At 42.7% G+C, this 20230-nt stretch overlaps 1 protein-coding gene across 1 annotated transcript in view; it reads right to left on the reverse strand.

Annotated features, from left to right (window-relative positions):
* Positions 1–20230, reverse strand: part of SLC1A1 (solute carrier family 1 member 1) — a 309344-nt gene that overhangs the window by 27917 nt on the left and 261197 nt on the right. The window contains exons 9-11 of the mRNA XM_085632941.1: positions 11736–11858; positions 10884–11078; positions 4179–4313 (exon numbers count right to left, since the gene is read on the reverse strand). Of these exons, the coding sequence (XP_085489067.1) occupies positions 4179–4313; positions 10884–11078; positions 11736–11858 (453 nt within the window). The remainder of the gene's footprint in view (positions 1–4178; positions 4314–10883; positions 11079–11735; positions 11859–20230) is intronic.

Genomic DNA, 20230 nt, shown 5'->3' on the forward strand with positions numbered 1-20230 from the left:
AATTTTTTAGAATCTCTATTAGGCATCAGTTTTCTTTTTCTGGCCTCTTAATTTACCGCCCTCCTGGGTGTGACACTGCGTTCAGAAAGGCTCTCCCGGATTGTGTCAGTTCTCTGGCATTGGGCTGTGCTAATTTTAACATTCTTGGAGACCTTAATCTCCATTTTGATCACTGTCATACCCCGGCCATTAGTAGCACTTTGGCAGATTTGGAGGCCCTTCAGCTTAACCAGCTGGTGACTTCCCCCACTCATGTGGGGGGTCACATTCTTGATCCTTTATTTACTAATTTGATAGGGATCAAGGTGGCTATGCCTTGCCCAGTTGCTTGGTCCGACCACTTTTTAGTTAAAATTTCTTTCCTGATTAATGGACACCCATTTAAGCCCCTGGATAGAGTGGTGTCCAAACCCCATTGGAAGAAACTCAAACTGGAGCCCTTTCACCATTTGTTGGAGGTCAATCCTTTAGGCTCTTTTTCCAATGTTGATGTTGGGTATGACCTTTTTTGTGACTGGGTCTCTCGGGCCTTGGATGTTTTGATCCCTGTGGTTTGGACGAAATGCCGCCCTAGAGTACCGAGCCCATGGTACGACAGTTCCCTGGTACTGTTAAAAAAAGCCTGTACACAGGCAGAAAGGGAATGGCGGAAATCCTACGAGGCTGGGAAAAAAACTCTGTATTTGTCTAAAGTTAAAATATATCACAGAGCTGTGTGTAGAGCACGTGCGGCTTATAACTCACAGGAATTCAGATCTAGTCTTAACCCGTCCAAACTAATTTTTAAGGTCCTAAAGGACCTGACGGCTAAAAGAGCTACTACGGCGGAAATTTGTTCAGTGGCTCACTGTGAAGATTTGGCCTCTTTTTTCCTTGAAAAGGTTCAAGCTATCTATCGTGCCTTTCCCACTATGGAGTTAGCAGCCGAACCTTCTGGCCCGATACCGGCTATAGGTGAGGCCTTGGCATCATTCCCTAGTCTGTCGATGGAGACATTTCTGAAACTGGTCCATAGGATAAAATCTGGTTCCCCAGTGGATCCTATGAGGCCAGCTCAGTTTAGAGACTCTGCTGCTATCTGCCTTCCTCCAGTGTGCCATCTTATAAATCTTTCTCTCGCCTCAGGTGTTGTTCCAATTAAATGGAAACAAGGCGTCGTAACACCCATCTTGAAAAAGCCCACTTTGGACCCTCTAAAACTCGAGAGCTATCGTCCGATCTCGCTCCTCCCTTGGGCCGCGAAAGTTGCTGAGTCCCATGTGAACGGGGTGCTGACTGAACATCTTGCAAAGGCTAGCATTCTGGATTCTTCCCAGAATGGTTTCCGTGCTGGTCACAGCACTGAGACAGCCTTGCTTTCAATGACGGAACATCTTCGCTCCGTTCTTGACTCTGGTCAGACTGCGGCACTGATATTACTTGATCTTAGTGCCGCGTTTGATACGGTTTCGCATGGGATCCTTCTTCAACGTCTCGGGGAGGCGGGTGTTACGGACATTGCCCTCGATTGGTTCCGCTCTTTTCTCACTGAGCGGACGTTTAAGTTCTCGACTCCGCCGTTTGAGTCCAAGTCCTATCCGTTGGAGCTGGGTGTCCCTCAGGGCTCGTCGTTGAGTCCCACATTATTTAATCTCTATGTGAGACCGCTAGCTGCTGTCGTCAAACATTGGGGCATTACCATGGTCTCCTATGCTGACGACACGCAGCTGGCGGTTGCACTGAGTGGAGACGCCGACCTTGACGCCCCCAGATTCCGGGATGGTCTTTTGGCGGTAGCTAGCTGGATGAATGCCAACTGTCTCCAGTTAAATGCTAAAAAAACGGAGGTCATAATTGTTGGTAAGCAGACGGATCTTTGGGGCGACATGTGGTGGCCTCCTGAACTGGCTGTAACTCCTATTCCAGTTTCAGAGGTAAAAAACTTGGGGGGGTGGCTAGATCCAACCCTAAGTTTTAGTATTCATACTAAAAAAGTGGCGGCTACCTGTTTCGGCATCTTACGAGGGTTGAAACCCATCTTGCGGTTCTTTGATGCTCCTACTAGGCAGCTGGTCGTACAGGCTTCCATTCTATCTCGGCTTGATTACGCCAGTTCGCTCTTGTTGGGGGCCAACCAGGCTGAAATTGCCCGGATGCAACGTATTCAGAACACCGCAGCTAGAGCCCTGGTAGGTCTACTGAGGTTCTGCTCTGCGGAAAGTACCATCCGTTCTCTGCACTGGCTGCCTATAGCACAGAGGATTTCTTTCAAGACCTTGTATCTTTCTTTCAAGATCCTCAAGTGGGCTTCTCCCCAGATTCTTGCTAACCTTTTGGTGCCTTATGTGCCCTCACGCTCTCTGAGATCCTCAGGGCAAAACCTGGTGGTGGTCCCACGGTTTAGGCTTTGTAGGACCGGAGGCCGGTCTTTCCGGGTCCTGGCTGCAAAGTTATGGAACTCTCTCCCGCTTTACATTCGTGAAATGGATGAACTTTTGAAGTTCAGGAGGGCTATCAAAACGCATCTGTTTCCTTTCTCAGCCTAGTATTTGGATTGTGCGCTTCTGCCCTTATACAGTGTTGTGGTGTTGGGATCTTTTTTAAGCGCCGGGACGCCCCTTGGCTGGGGCATCTGTAAATGTAAATGTCAAGGTACTTATAGAGCGCACTGTCACCAGACGGACACCTTGCAGTGTCGCCTTTTGCGGTTTCCTGGCGCTGATACTCATACCGCTGTGGAACCCCTCCTGGCTTTCCCTGTGAAGTGTCCACTCCTGGGCACCCCCAGGGTGAAGCCAGGCATCCTTAGCGCTGTTGGGGCCGGTGTGGAGGCTAAGCAAGCTATTGCCCAGATTTGCAGCGTGGGGCACATGATTAGAATAGGCACCAACGTGAGAATAGACAGGTCCGAGGAAATTGAGCCCGAGCCCCGCCGAGGCAGGAATCGAACCCTGGTCCCTGGCCAGAACTCTGCTTCAGGGTCTGCCGCTCTAACCATTTAGCCACACTCCTCCACACCAAGAAGGCGTCCGGGCGAATTGTGCAAATATGACGTATGTAATGAGTAATAAAACTGCGTCCAACAACCACCTCAAAATACAATGACTGTTGACTGTGTTTAGTGATGCAGATACACAAGTATGGTACAGTTCCTGGAATAGGCACAGTGCGGATGCTATGACTACTCGGAGGGTTGTGACTGTCCGTACATCTGGTCCTTTGTGTTTTTTCACAGATCTGGGATTAATGCCGTGTTGTGTGCTGGCCTGTGTTGTCTTAATTGGTCACAGATCATGTGGTGTCATTTCTGGTAATGTCACATCATTATGCTAGTTTGTGAATTTGAAACCTGAAAAATCCTACCTCTCTTCGTCCCGAAAGGTTGGCGAGTATGGCAGTGGCTAAATGATGCTGATTTTCAGAAAGGAGGGTTTGCCTGAACTTTGTGATTGTGTCTGATTATAACTCTCGTTTAAGTGAGGAAATGCCCGGTGATAATGTGAACGTTGCACCAACATTTTCTTTTGTAACATTTTCTTCCCGCATACTCCCCTGCCTCCAAAAACACTAGAAAAAGACAAGGTAAACAAGACAAACACCAGGAAAACATGTCAAACCTCCAAATACGTGGTCCCTGCCAAATGAGTGAGTGGAATTTATCTCCTTAAACAATTTCCACAAGTTTGGATTATGTGTGCCTTGGACAAGCGTCACTGTAAGGAACTCCAAACACTGCTCAATAGTACGCTCATCTTGCCTTAATGACATGGCTATGGTGGGACCTTTTTCTTTACCTAAAGGCACACCTTTCCTTCTGGTGTTACGTGTATTTCGCTATTTGCGACATTTCCCTAACACATGACATCAGGTATGTACTTTTAAAGACAATGAATAGTTATAATATGCTATTGTAACATAACAAAATAAACACAGTGACATGAATAACCTCTAGGAAATTTAGTTCAACTCTTACATTGTTATGACTTGCCACATTTTGTGTAAATCTGAAAGTGTTACACAGTGAGTCATAATAATCCCCTTTGGCTTAATAACCAGGAAATTCACCTTAAATATATTTTACAGTAAGTGTAACAATTGTCATGACTGTTGCTGAGAAAGTGTCATAGAAATAAATTACACCCACAGTAACTAAACGAATAATTATATTGTGACAAATTGGGCCTGTGAAATACACTTACAGAAGCCAGTCAACAGCGATGATGAGCGTAACATCTTCTGCAGGAAGCCCGACTGCGCTCAGCACAATCACCATTGTGACCAGGCCCGCTTGGGGGACGCCAGCTGCGCCAATGCTGGCTGCTGTCGCCGTGACACTGTATTGCATGAAAGACAAAATGTGTTGAGAAGATGAACACAGCAATCCAATACAACAACCCTACACACCAGTCTTCACCAATGCAGACAAGAGAAAATGATCCCTGCAAAGAATCCTCAGCCCAGAACAGTAGTAGTCATTATGCACAGCCCACTCTCGAAATGACACCTTCTCAATCAATTGAGAACACGCACCCCTCTTCAACTCAATATATCCGTTAAACACACACACACACTTGCATTCACATACGCCCCCACACACCACTTTCTTCATTCACTTCACCATCAGATCACCTGTATACACTCATCCTTTATCCTACTAAACATCATATCATATACTTATTCCTCACCTCCATTTCATTCTCCTCTCTCACCACCCTGATCTACTCCTCATACATCAGTGTTTCTTCTATACTCCCTTTGTACGCACTCAACTCCAAGTTATTCTCTGCTTCACTCTCTTCATCGACAATTCAGCCATCATGAGACACCTTGATAAATAAGCCACATGGCATTTTTTTCAAGCTCCAACGTATTTCACTTCGAAACTGTATTCTGTGTGTTGCCTCTTCCCAATTTTTTTGTTGGTAATATGTAAACAAAGTTATACAATACTACTTTTATAGCTCCATCAATCCACTTACACTATACACAACCGATACTTACCCGCCTGTACTTGAGCCTTACCTTGTTCCTCAGAGTAACAAAGCCCTTCATGAGGTAGCATTTCAGTATTGTTCTACAGATATATCTCCCACATGACCACATGTGAATCAAACTCCTTTAAAACAACCTGAAGTATATCCACCACTATTTCTGATGTTCTTCACTTTGACTTCTCCTCATTGGAGTCCAACTTTTCCCTTTTCCAAACTACCTTACCAACCACATTGCTTTCCAGCAACACCTACATATAATTTTTAAACATTTCATATATGTTTCAATTTGTTGCACAATGGTTGAATGTTCTTTCAGTTTAGGACACATACTCGCCTATATTTTGCATCATGTGTTTTTGATACAAACTGGTGCTTTATGTATTCATCGCTATCCCTGTAAATCTGCAGTTCAAATGTAGACCTCGTAGCAATGCAATATAGTGGTTCATAAATTCAACTAGAATCCTGTGCCGTGGAAATGATGTTAACCATCTCCAAAAATGAAGTTATCCTTCTTTCCAAAAGATCCCTCTGATTCTCTAAGAGCCTTTATGAAAATAGATTCTATATTCACACTACCACCTTTCTAATCTTCCAGGGGCAGCCTAAACAATGTCGAGCCTTCAGCCCCTAACATTTTAAGCATCCTGTGCCGTAATGACCTTTCACCTTCATTCTTTGCTGTCATACACACTTTACGCATGTTCACCTACTACTGACTTTGTGTTAGTGGATGACGTGTAGTGTCACAAATGGGACTGCAGAGGCAGGTAGGCTTGCATGTTGCTCCTTAAAGGGTCCACACACACACGAGTTCCTTCTCTATGTTTTCAGATCTTGTTCATTCCTCCAACAGGCAGTCTAAATACTCTTTCATAGTCTGATTGCTTCCCTGATAAAAGTAAATAATTTGTGCCTCTATATTTTACTATACACTTGGGTGTTTCATGGTTTTCACCAATTTATCTTTTCTCCAGTAGAGATAACCGTGTGTTGCCACTTCTACCCACATCAGCGTTTTCTCTTGCTATCTTTATGGAGATGCAGTCAACAATAATGATCAAACATTCCTTTTCTCTGTAAAAGTCGAGTAGCACCTGAGGCAGGGGAACCAGTCTCGTCAGCATCACACACATCCATGGAGACAGGAGTCAAGCATGCACGTGCAGAAGCACAGTAAAGCTGTTCATGTGCCTTGCTCATCAGGGGCTCATTCCACCAGAAGGAAGATGGAACTTCAGTCTTCTTCTCCGGAGCTGCATTAAATCATGAAATGGTGTAGAAATGTGCAACGTAGAGAGGGCTCGATTACAAGTCATTAAGGCTTTAAATCCAACACCTGGAAATTACCAATACTCTGGTGATCAGTAATGCCAGGGTGCAAGAATTCCTCCTGAATTACAGGTTGCAGCAAAGGGGAATAAGTACAACAATCAATGCATGTTTTCCTCACATTCTGGCCCATTTTCTCTCAAACAGATTTTGGGAGGTTTTACCAGATGGAGCGTGCATTACTAACATAATTGGAGTGACATATTTCCACCACTACTTGAATCTTCTGTTACCTTCAGCATCAGGAATTACAAGCCTCTTGTACCGAGGGCTACAGAGTCAAGCCTACAGGCAAAAAGCATCTTCTTCTTGTATGATCTCTGCCTGAGTGGATCTTTTCCTTGACAGCAGCCAGGTGATTACGGTGCTTCAGAACTCAAGGTGGTTGTAGTTGATCCATCTTCTTTCTGAATGCAACTGCCAGAGCTGGGCCATTTGTAGAGGCCACCAATATAAGACTTTCTGTGAGATCAAATTGTCAGAAGTGGGGTGAGCCTGCATCAAACTCCCCATCTTTGTCATTAGGTGCAAAATTTGAGTTGAGGAACTATCAGTCTATCTAAAATATACAATGGGTGCCGCAGAGACCATTGAATGACATTTACTTGGCCATAGGCAGCCAGTACAGAGCTTGAAGAGCTGAAATGATGTCATTGATTATGTGTAGGGGTAGATGTTGCCTGGTGGCTGCACTGTTTGGAGCCTGTGGATTAAGTATAGAGGGGTCACACGGTACAGTACTTTGGCATGATTGAAGTGTAACCAGACCAAAGACAATCGTGACCTGCACCCTGTGAAGGAATTCTATCTGAGGAATGTTTAATGCAAAATTGTCATGTTGTAGTAGGTTCCTTTTGTCTCTTGAGTTACCTGTGGTACAAGAGATTGTTTGGAATCCATGGTCTCTTCAAGGTTCCACACTTCCAAAGATTAAATGGGTGGGTGTTTGAGTTCTGGAGGCCAGAAGATGGTGAGGTGATCGCATAATAAACAATGGAGTAATGCTTGTAGGCATTGACCGAGGGCACACTGGTCCAGCCTTGGGATGGCACAGGTGAAGCTGATGAATTTTAAGGCATTGATGTGGTCTGAAGTTCATATCGAAGAGGAGAGGAGAGATGGTGCAACCGAGTGGAATGTTAGTTGCAGTAGGAAAGGCTCTTAAAGGGAAAGGATGAAAAGATAAAATGTTGGATCTTTTACTGGGGTAGGAAGATGCTGTTTTAGGATTGTGCCTTGAATTCTAGTGTCATTCAATCTCTTGGGTAGCGCGGGATGCATTGTTGTAGCATGGGTGTCATGGTTCCTATGCAGGCAATGAAAACGGGCTTCTAACTGCGTTAGGTAGAAAAATACAAAAATAATCAGTGGTTAATGAGCCCCTCAGACCTCCAGGCTCTGGTGCCACTGTAGTTCCTGCACCACTGGTAGCTATACCCTGGTGGTGTGATGTACTATGTGAAAGGTAGAAAAGATGGCAAGTAGTAAGCCGGTGTCAATTCTGTTTTTATCCACAGTAGTCTTGAAGTCATCTCAGATAGCAATCAGTTCAGATTCCGTGCCTCTGCTTGGGTAGAATGTTATTTGGTGGTCAGAAGCCAGGTGATTGTCTTCAATGCAAGCTGAGATCTGCACAAAGGCCGATCTTTTGATGAGTTTGCCCCTGAATGGTCTGTTGGACATGTCCTAGAAGATGGACAGGTTTGCCGTGTTGAGGATGGACAAACCACTGCCATAAATATCGAGAGGAAAGCACAACAATCCAAAGAAGTACCATTATACTTAACAAGGATTTGATCCACCTGCCTTATACTGCCCACATGCTTCATGCACAATTGTTTTGACAGCTGTCTTGAAAGTTCACCTGTCTGCAAGACTTATCGTTACCAATTCCTTAAATATATGTAGAGTGAGATATAGCTTTGCTTAGAGAAGTGTTTCTCTCTCACAGCAGTTGCACTGCATGGGGGCTACTTTGCCCTCCCAATATTACCCTAAGACAGCAAACATTAAATTAGTTATCTCATTGAGGCAGTGTATACAGAAAACACATTTTTTGTTTTGTTTTTGTAATACTGCAGCATACTTTTTTAATGTTCTACTCAGGACTCAAAATACAAGCCAGGTCTGTTGGCTTTGCCAATACTTGGTTTAAACTATTTCTTTCTTTCACATAAACACAGTGATGACAAGTTTACAATGTGTTGATGTACTGGACAGTTTCAAAATATTGATACGCGAACATGTCTTCATATTTAAGCATCATAAACTTGCATCAAATATATATACGGATTCTCAGTGTTTTAGAATGTGTGACAGAGACAGTATCTTCTTTTTTTCTACGGTGGGGGTGTGCACCAGTAAATAGTGTTGTCCTTTACTTACCTTTCATTGTCTATAAGAACTGGTTGGTTATATGTTCAGAAAGGGAAAATGTAAAATATATATGCTAAGGGTTTGATGAACAGACAGTGAAAATTAACAAAATATAAGATGAGGGTTATGTGGGAGGAAAACTCTCCTCCCATTAGACATGCATATGGTTCTAATGCCTGGTATGCCTGATTTAGTAATCTGAGATTAAGATGTGTACAGTGACTAACATTTCTCTCCTAATCATTTGTCTCTAAGGCAGTGAACATTGTTGATTAAACTTTTATATACCAGGTTTCATTCAAAAATTCAAGGGATGCTAGTATTAAGATACAAAAATTAAAATCACAGAAATGAAGACATTTGTAGTAAAAGTGAACTCCACAAACATACATGACCTTTTCCTGGCACTGCTCATGATCTCAACGTGGCATCGCTGACATTATCAGACATGCCATTTTCAATAACGTCACTAATGATATCACATATGTCACCACCGAAGACAATCAGGGGTGGCATTACCAATGGCAACACAAATGACATTGATGACATTCGACAGGGCATCATTAAAGGCATCAAAGAAGATACTGAACATTCATAATTAAAGAAAAATTCATTTAGGCACAGTATCTCTATGAATGTAAATAGTTCCTAGCTGTCCCCTTAAAGGTTGTAAGCCAGATGTTCTATCACAGAATAAAGACTAATTTAAACATCATACCTATATTTCTAAGCATACTTTTTGGGTAAAATCTTTATTTAAGGACTGTGCATGCAAGTAAAGGAGTAGACACTTTCCTGGTTATAGAAGTACCTGATCTGGTGAGTAGAGACTGGCTAGAGGGACTCTCACGTAGTCACTCAGAAACTGATCTGAGCGACTGAGAGCAGGAATAGATTTGTGGATGAGAAGGTGCAGGCACCAATAAAGGTCAATAGCTATTAACCTTTAATCTCTAAATGATAAACGTATCTTTCAAAATGCTCACTTTCTAAGTAGATGAAATACTCTGTTTGCAGAATGACAAAGTTCATCCAGACAATTTCTATGAACCGCCTTTGTGCAAAATAGCAACCATGCCTCTGAAAAAAGTGTCCAAGAACCAGGCACCATCCGATGTGTCTTTTGAGGCTGAAGGTATGACACCACTCACCAACCTTCAGGTACATTTTGGAACTCCATTTTTCTTCAACAATGCTTGTTGACACAGAGAATATATGTTCAGCCTCCTTGAGGTTACGCCATAGCTACATGAGCTCCTGCGTGATCCGTACAAAAGAGTCTGGGTAAATATCTACAGCCCACTCTGTAATACTTAAGTGACAAGGGGCGCAGAAAGCAGGCACACACGCACAACAGAGGAAGGAGGAAGGACAACTTGGAATGTTGATTTCATGAGTTTTCAACTGACTTCACAATGGTGGATAACACTATATTACCTTGGCCTGGTGGGAGACATGTCAGAAGAATTCTTTTAGTGCTCCAGTTCTTTTATATGCAATTTGTGGGATCACTGCTCTGCCAATTACGTGCCACTTTTTCTTAGAACTCTGGCTAAAAAATCATACTTAAAAAATATATATATATATTCTAGAGCTATTTTTTCTGTTTGAGACCTTCAATGTTGTCAGCTGGAACTATTGCTCAGAACAAGTTGAGACCTCTACCTGTCTCCGTTTTGGTAAGAATCTACTTTAAGCACTCATGTGTGAGCAAGCATTTGATTTTATATAATTTGCATTCAATATTGCTGCTAGATAATTCACTATAATAGACCTACCATACTGTACTTAAAGATCTGGACTCTGATAGCATATTAGCATGGTTTTGAAATTTCTCCTAATAAATATTTTAGTATTTTTATTTTATGACGTTTTGAATTAATAGCTAATTTCTTTGCAGTCAGTGTACAAACCATGCAAATTTATTATTTTTTAAGACTAACATGTACGCTTAAAGCATTCTAGTGATGGATCTGATGAAAATCAATTTGACATCATCCAAAGCAGATTTAAATCAGTAAGAAGGGTCTTGTCACTGAGTTTGGATTGCTTATCCCTTAAATGAAGTCTTAAGAAAAGAGAAGTCAGCTCTAATATCAGAGACTGGAACCCTTGCCCAGCCTTTTATTAGGGAGAGAATGTGTTCTGTAAACTGCATATTTTAGCTCAGCCCAAACATATAATATAACGGTATAACCTCACCTGATGGTGATGATCTTGCCAACATCCAGCTCCATGTCATTCAGCTGTGCAATAAAGACCGCGGCCACGGCTTCGTAGAGGGCTGTCCCATCCATGTTGATTGTTGCCCCAACAGGTAAAACGAACCTGGTGATTCTCTTGTCCACGTGGTTCTTTTCCTCAGCGCAACGGAAGGTTACAGGCAAAGTCGCTGAACTGGCAAATAGAAAAAAAGACTGAGCATCTAGCAGGCAGTAAAGACCACCCCTCTGTCCGATCATTTTGGCAGAAAGGGGTGAGCTCATTAAGTGGGGTATAGGAAAGAGAATCCGAAAAAAAAATCAAGGCGAATAAAATACGTTTGCAGACATTCCAATATGGCTGCCAGATGACCAGGGTAAAACCATTTTGAAAACATTCATTAGGACTAAAAAAAAACCTGAAACTATTGGAATACATCTACCAGTTTCTAATGTCAGTCATGGAACACTACGAAGTGTGGCTTTGTTTGAACTGGCTGTGTTGTTTGTCTTTCAATGCGAGTCGTGTGGAGAGAGTAAGATGCTTGTCATGAAAATAATTGGATTCACATAAGGTGCAACATATCAAGACATAGGAAGCACTTTGCCATAAACATTTGTCATGGAACGTGGTGTTTGTATAATTATTAATTCCATGTCTCAAATTGCCTCCACAGAAAATTCGAAAGTGCGGTGAGCTGAGAGAACCCCAAGTAAAAACGTCCCTTATTGCTTGCGGTGAGTCACTGAGGTAGCCACCTCAGACTGGGCAAGTCGTTTAAATTCCAGCGTTAACCACGTTTAACTAATTAGGAACCTGTAACTGAACAGCTGTTCATTTCATGCCCTTTACCTGGAGGAGATCATGAGGGCTGTCAGGAGAGCCTGGGCCATTCCCATGGCAAAGCGGAAAGGGTTTTTCCTGACTATGACAAGGTAGATTAAAGGCAGGATGACGACCGAGTGGATTGCAAGTCTGCAACAAAAGAGGGAAACGCAGATAAAGACATTCTATTTTAATTCTGATTTAATTAGGCAATTACAAACAGCAAATGGAGGCGCACATGACGCAGGCTTTACTGTGAAATATGAATTAATCCACAATGTGCATTGAATAGCGACAACAAAGCTTGCAAGGACTGGGAGCTATTGTTAGCAAAGGAAACAAGGAGCAGACAGCGGGCTCTCGTGTTTTATATGGTCAGGTACAGCCTAGACCCCCTCCTCCCTTATCCATACTAAGACAGTAACACGCCTAGCACAAGGAATTTTGGATTAGGGAGTCGTAAACCCCCGGCCGTATTTATTAACATAAAATTAAATCAACAATTTTTAATTATACTATTTAAACAATACGCAGAAAACCATTACATTGATTACTTGGATATGTACAGATGTAGTTTTCCTAACCTTAACATATCTCTAATACAAATATATTCCTATCCGAATCTAAACATTCCATAATCAATAATCATAACAATAACATTTCATTTTTCTGCGTATCCCTATTTTGAGACTATGGCAAGGTCATTAACTGGTGCCAGATCCTTATCAAATTATGCCCGCACTCCAACGGAGTGTGCATGCGCAGGGGGCCCGTTTACCGTGAGGGTACTTCCCCCCCAGGTCGCCCCCGTACGCCCTTATGCCCGCCCTTCAACCGGAGTGCGCATGCGCAGAGGGCCCATTTCCCGTGAGGGTACTTCCCCCCCCAGGTCACCCCCGTACGTCCTGTAAATTCTCTCCATAAGGGGCCCTTGCAGTTATGCGCCATTTACTTGCGCCCTTGTGCACGTGCGGGGTGGCCAAGCATCCTACTGGGAAAGCGTGACTCGCCCTCCCCCGCAACCATCCAGCCAACCGGCTGTAACTGCCCCTGGGGTTCTATGAGAGACCACTTGTCCCTCCCCCTCGGGCGACGCCATTCAAGAATGGCACCGCCCTCTAAGGACCTTAAATTTACTGCTCACCAATCATGACCTTACCGCCTGACCAAGGGATAGCACTAAAATACGACAATAAACAACTTATTCAAGAAAACAATCTCCTATAATAATTGGAAAGAAACCATCACACATATGAATAGACATAACCATGTCAACTTGAAGGGACTAAAATACAACAATAAACGTGACCTGTTCAAGAAAAACCATCTCCTAAAACAATGGGAAAGAAAATCATCACATATCTGATAAACGTAACCATGTCAACCTAAAATTAACTTCCTAACAATACACTCTGTAAACCCTGCTTTTAGGGGACGGTGGGTGGGGAAATTAAAATACAGCCTCCTAGCGAGGCTGTTGTCCTTAAGGGGGCAGGCTGTGGGAGCGGCGAGCAAAGAGGTAGACTCCGCCGCTCCCCAGCCTTTTATTCAAAAAATATATTCAGGCCTGGCCGGTTCTAACCGGCCTAGCCTTGTCGCGATGCGTGCCCCGGAAGTGATTGCAATCACTTCCGGGGCAAGCCACAACAACCAGCCGAAGACCCATACTACTGCAACAGAATCCAGAAACTCAGTAAAGGTGACGTATCTGCCCAGATTGTATCTGACTGTTCAGGGGAAGTTCTCTTTCTATTAAATATCTGGACACAGCACTCCATTGTGATTATGAAACTGCTATATAAAAATTGACTTTAAAGCATTCATTGACATTAAAGCATGTAATCTTTACTTACATAAAAATAATTTCCCGAAGTAATGTATTCTTTATAATTGCAAAAGTAATTGCCCGAAGTCACTATGCCAGTTTTTGTGAGATTTGCCACTTTAGAGACTCCAATGTGGTGAAGCAATAGAGCGCCTGGTAAATGCTGATTCCACATGGTGCATATCTAGTAGGTGTGGCAATGCTGCACCATTGTGTAGTGTATTCCACGTTTCTGTGGTACGCAAACTAGTAACATGATTTACAACATCGAGTAACTTGGAATTCACATTTTGAGGTACATTGTAATACTGCAGTATAAGGTCCGACTCAGAAAAATATACACCAGTTGCTTTCTTCCTACATTTGTAGCAAATTTGAGACAATCATAAAATTCACAAAAGATCAATGCCTAATTTGAGCCGGTGGTTGCCCGCGGAGGCCACCAACACTCATTTCTGGGAAACAGCACTTATTTTTCCTCATCGGACATTTCCCGCGAGCAAGAGAGGGAAAAACACATGAAGCGGAATAGGAAAAAGAGAAAGATGGGAAAACCGTCACAAAGGGAGAAATGAGGGACCCGCAAGAGTGAGATAAAGCGACAGGGAGTGCCAGGAGTGGGTTAAAAGGACTGAGGTGGATTGAAGACTGTGCAGCCTGGGTATCTGACACACCGACATTTATTAGCGCCGGCCGCCGTTTTCTAAGCAGCGCTTTGGCACTGACAAGCTTTGTTTAAAAAATTAAGCACTGCAAAATATTAATCAACTCCTCCCAAGAATCTGTGACAGTTGCCTGGCAGATTCACATGCATAGTTGTGGAATTCTTTGTTTATTTCTTGTTACTCACATGCGTGTGTCAATGTTGGAAGTGCACATTTAGGCTGGAGTAATTGTATCATGTACAGTTTAAAACTATTTTCTTTGCTTCTCCATGAGGAAAATATCTTTCCACAGAGTAACGCATTCATCTACACCCCATCCAAGTTTGGGGATGTCCTCTTTTCACTCCTGTCACAAATATGCATTTACTATTAGCCTTTAGTTTAGACAAGTACATGTAAAAGTGCATTCTTGTGGGAAACTGCCTTCAAAAGTTTCAAAATTTTGTGGGTGTTCGTATACTTTTGCAGTTGATCTCACCCACCAATACCCACAACCTGGTCCCATGAGCAGATTAACTCACAAACAGTTACACCATACTTGGGTCTGCAGATGCTTGGCGAATCAAGCCCATAATTACTTTTATTAATATAAGAGAGACTTAATAAGTTTCGCTTTTATATCCCCAAAAAGAGGAGCAAAATTAGGTTTTGGCACACTGTGCCAAATCTGCTCTGTAGCAATGGAACATCATTTGAAATACCCACTCCATGACCATTGGTACTCACTCTTTGCACATCATCTCATGGGCTGCAAGGAGCCATGAGGATTTACTCTTGAATGTCCTGGCCTGTGCAAGCACTGACTTCCATTCAGTGCCTGGAACTCTGGTGAACATCAGTTTGAAAATGGCTATAAAAGGCACATTATTCAGTCTCAAACCAACCCATCAAGAGTAAGACTTAAAACATTTACATCCCTTAATGTTTCAGCATTGTCCATGCTTAGGGAGACTATTCATAATATTTGGCCAAACCTCCTTGCAAGAAAGGGTCAATATGAATAATACTTTCATTGGACAAGATTTAGTACCATTGGCTGTCAAGGTGACTAGGATAGCCACCTGCCAGAAACAAAAAACCCCAAAAGGATATCATTCTAATCTCTCCAAGAATTGACTGATCTGAAACTGCCAACTACTGGAAAAGTGAGTCACCTATAAACTCCAATCAAACGCTTTGTTTGTAAAAATGTAAACATTTTATAAGTATTGGATATTTCATCACCCGCTTTGCCCACCATCAGGATATAGTCAGTCAACATTAAACTACTAAAGCAGTGGCCTCAGTAATACAGCCGGTGAGACAGCGCTGCAAGGTGCACCCTTGATGCAGCGATCTGCAGGGCATAGGTATGAATCCCAACAAGAGTGTCTCAGCCTTTCATCCTGCTTGTGTTGGTAAAAAGCATACCACATTAAGTTGAGTAAAAAATATTGAATATAGGAATGTTCTCTGTAAAGTTCTTTAAATAAAATAATGTTTATGATTCGAATCAGATTGTGTGATACTCCGCTGTATTAAAAGTTTGAAACATGATGGAAATGACATTGGATATTGTCTCTTGCAAGGAACTCTGATGTATCACCAACTTTTTTCAGTTCAAGAAACAGTTCTAAATGTCATAATGTAACAAGCATTAACATGGCCAAAAGGTATAGCTTTTACCGAGCAAGCATTTCTAAAGGCAATAACTGTCTTAAAAATGCAAGTCAGGTGTATCAGCTTTGCTATTGCTCGTTCACACTAACTGCGTGTTTTGTACTCTGCAACATCGAAAGACAGAAGCTTGAAATAAACAAAACTTACAAAATGTGGATTTAAGACAAAATGCATTTCTAGGGCTAAGGCTACTTCCAAAATTAACCTCAGTGATAGGCTATCACGTTCATCCTCATTGAGCAGGGGCATTGAAACCTAAACTTGCGCCTACCTCACCAGACATACTAATGCTACTCTTAGGGTCTGGGATAGGGGATGGCGATCGTCGGACCACTTATCTTTTGCCACACACTCCGATTCCTTCACTCTAGCATTGGATCCCAACTCATCTGATAAATGAAAGAGTGAGAAATGTCACAGAATAGCCAATATGGTTCAAAAGGGGGTTAAGTCATTCAAAACTTGCAACCAGAAACTTAGATAAAATGGAATGATTCCACTACACACGGGTGTGACCAGTGCTTAATTTGAGTAGGTGGTTTCGGGTGCTCAGCATAGGCACTTAATCATCAACACTGGTGCTATTCATGAGCGCAGTTAAAGGCACATTCATTTATGAAATAATATTATTAATTGATGTGCCCAGAATCACAGAATGTTGAGCTGACGCCGAGACTCGAATCTGGTTCCCCAGCTCAGAAGTTGGCAGCTCTGGACATTATGTTACATCCTTTCCCCACTTTCAGGGTTTGTAGTTGGTTCTATTTTAGGTGGCGCTAACAGGAGAAATGGGCTGGTGCAAGCCACCTCCTGACGAAAGCTCCCGGCACTTATTATTTTACAAATTGATCACTAGGTTATGTTATGTTAATTATATTTGTAGAGCGCATGGTTACCCGGAGGTGTCCTGGCGCTAGTAGCTCAACTCTACTGAGAACAGGGTGGTACTGAAAAAAAAGAAATGTAGCTGGAGGGAATTTTAAGTTAAAAAGCCAGGTTTTGAGTTGTTTCCTGAAAGCGAGAAGGTTAGTGGCGTTCCTCAAACTTCAGGGAAGGGAATTCCAAGCTTTGGCCGCACCTGTAATGAAACTTCTCCCCCCCCCCCCCCCCCACAAGGCTTTCTTCGTGGGCGGTACGCTCACAAATTTGGCTCCTAGTGAACGTAAGGTTCTTTTGGGAGTGTACCATTGAAACTGGTGAGTCAGAAAATCAGGGCCCTGACCATGTAGTGTCTTAAAGACAATACAAAGTGACTTAAATTGCACCCTTTTCCTAATGGGCAGCCAGTGTAGTCTTTTAATTTCTTTGGCTACCAATACAAATTTGGTGGTGCCTGTCACCAGCCTTGCTGCTGCATTTTGCAGGATCTGTAATCTGTTTAGATGCCACTCTAGGATGTTTAAATAGAGCCCATTACAGTAGTCCAGCCGGGATAAGATAATGGATGAGACGACTGTTCGTAAACTGTCTTCTGACAGGAAAGGGTTGACTTTTTTTAGCAGTTTAAGGGAATGAAAGGTGGCCAAGATCGTGGTGTTTATCTGGTCCTCAAAGTTCAGTCTGTCATCCACCATTATACCCAGGTGTTTTGCCTTCTTTGTGGGTTTAGGGAGGATGCCCATATCTGATGGCCACCAGTCCGGGGTACAGAAATTGTTTCCGAACATGAGGACCTCAGTTTTGCCTGAGTTTAATTTTAGGCAATTTTGTGACATCCAAGATTTGACTGTTCCCATACAGTCATGGAATTTCTTGCTCATGCCTACTTCTTGTCCTGGCAGTAGTGACACCACAATTTCTGTGTCATCTGCATATGGCGTAAGACTAAAACCATGAGATCTGATCAGAGGGGCCAAGGGTGCCACATACACATTAAAAAGGGTCAGACTAAGGGCCGATCCTTGTGGAACTCCATATGTTAGTGAGTTAGAGTAAAATTACCCTAAGGGCACCATTTGTTTCCTGTCCATTAGGAACGCTTTAAGCAACATCCACGCCTTTCCTTTGACTACAAACTCAGCCAGACGGTCCATCAGAAGGTCATGATGGACGGTGTCGAAAGCCACGGATAAGTCCAGCATAATGAGGGCCGCCTCACCTCCTTGGTCCAGGGCTTTCCTAATTTCTTCTGTTGACTTTATCAAGGCGGTCTCCATACTGTGCCCTACTTTAAAGCCATACTGCGTGTGACCCAGTAGCTTGTTTTGGTAGAGAAATGAACTCAACTGAGTGTGACACAGGGATTTTGAGTAGGCAGGTGGCAGAGGAACAGTTGAAGCATTTTAGGCAGTATATGTGGAAAAGATCTTACAGCATCTTGGGATTGGAGGAGCATTATAAAGTAGCATTTGATTGATACCTCTGTCCTGCAAAACTGCACAAGCTCTACACAGCTGCCAGTGCACCCTTTTGTGGGTACAGTGATCAAAACGGGATTTTCTTCAATTTAGTGAGCCTGCCCTTACATTAAACCTTTCTGGGAAGAAATATTAGTGGGCATGAAGATAATATTGATCTGCCCCCGTTTCCTCTGATATCACCTCTATCCTATTGGACCTAAAACCTCCTCTATCGAAGCATTATCTGAAATTAGGTTGGCTATTCCTGTGGAACTGCCTGAGAGCCAAAAAGGTGATCCTTTCGTCCCACTGGATGTTGGAGATCCTCCCCCCTTTTCAATTGCATTTACAACTATAGGGCCCCATAGCTCTGGAGCAGCATTGCCAGGTTTTAGGTGATTATTAAAAAGACTTTGAAGTGCATTTGTCCTATTTATCTGAGGGGCTCCCGACATTTGATGTCCCACTAAACTACATGTCTTTTAACCTGATCTCACACTAAATTGCTAATGTTTGGGAAGACCCAGAAGGGCTTACAAGGGAACATGAGTCTATAGCTTGAGGACTGATTTAGCACTTACGGGCTTCCTCTCAGTACACTACCCTTGATAATTAAAGATCATATAGGAGGCTATGTTTGTTGGAATTGTTCTTGTTATTAGAAGTTGGGAAGAGGGAGGGATCGGTTTCTCTACTGGTAATGGGCAGAAAACTGACGTACAGAAACTGTACTATTCTTTGGAAAAGGATAGCTGACTAAAAACGAGAACTGTGCTTTTGTTTTCAGCAGTTTCCGATCAGAGAGAGAGTGTCGCTTCAACATACACTTTAAAATGTACTTTCGCAAGTCTATCATTTGTTGCTTAGGTTTTCTATCCTAGATAAAGACATGAATACTTCTCTGTGATTGTAATAGTCATTATCAAGGTGCCAAGTGACTTCCTGTATGTTCTGGCACATGTCACCATAATATTTTTAACTAATAGAAGACACTTGCATGTAGACAGAAGTGACATCCTGTATCTACAACAGCCCATTTGTTTTGCTATTTTATTGAGGACGGTGGGCACCAGTGGATCACAGTCCTAGGTGGGTGAAATGAAGGCTTGAAGCCATCCAGTTCAAACCCCCCAGTCCTGGGAGCTAACGGCTGGGTGTGCTTTACCAAGCCTGGGTATCGGAGAACACTAGAGCCTCACAGTCACAGTGGAAAGTGAAAGCACCTCACGTGGCATGCTGCAGGACCTGTTCATCTCGGGGTAAGAGAAAGATGGAGAGGGGTCAGCACCTTGCGCTTCAAGTGTTTTAACGTTAACACTCTTGATTTTGCATGTTATCTAAAAATGTATTATGTTTTTTCATTGCTCACGTTAGAGAAATGTATTTCCTTCAAAATGAAATAAAATGCTGAGATAAGTTGTTTCAGTTACCAGTATAATCATTGAAGTTTCATTCTTACAGTCCGAATATTCTCTCTCTATGAATAATTGTGTCAATTTTGTTGCAAGTCAACTCGGAAACCAGAGTGAGGACATGTTGAGTTGCAAATGTATTTCCTGCTTCCGGGGTGAAACTAGATACTGTACATTCTTAGAAAACTGGAGAACAAAGGTATTACGTGTAAATTCCGGATGATTTGGGACTAAAAGAATGATCATTCCACGATCACACCATGGATCTCATCCAACAGAATTATGAAAACTGTCAAGGAAGCTACATTTGTGGGCTGGAGTTATGAGCATTTCAAGGTATAAAAACTTTGTGGGAAAAGTATGTGTGCGGCTATTTCCTTGCAAATTTTTGGGCGTGACATGCTGTCGGTCCAAACTCTGACTATCCTGAACTAAACTCTCCTATTTTCCCCCTGCACTTCCTTGGTTGGTGAAGTTGAGCAGGCTATACCTTTCAACTAAAGTGTGGAAAATTCAGACTATTGCACGCTGTGCATTAGTTCATCTCTACGTCTCGGTTCTGATAATCAACGACTGAATTTTGGTTCGTATTAGTTCTAAAATTGCATACTGTATTTGCAAT

The sequence above is a fragment of the Triturus cristatus genome, chromosome 2_1 (assembly GCF_964204655.1).
Source record: "Triturus cristatus chromosome 2_1, aTriCri1.1, whole genome shotgun sequence".
NCBI lineage: Eukaryota > Metazoa > Chordata > Amphibia > Caudata > Salamandridae > Triturus > Triturus cristatus.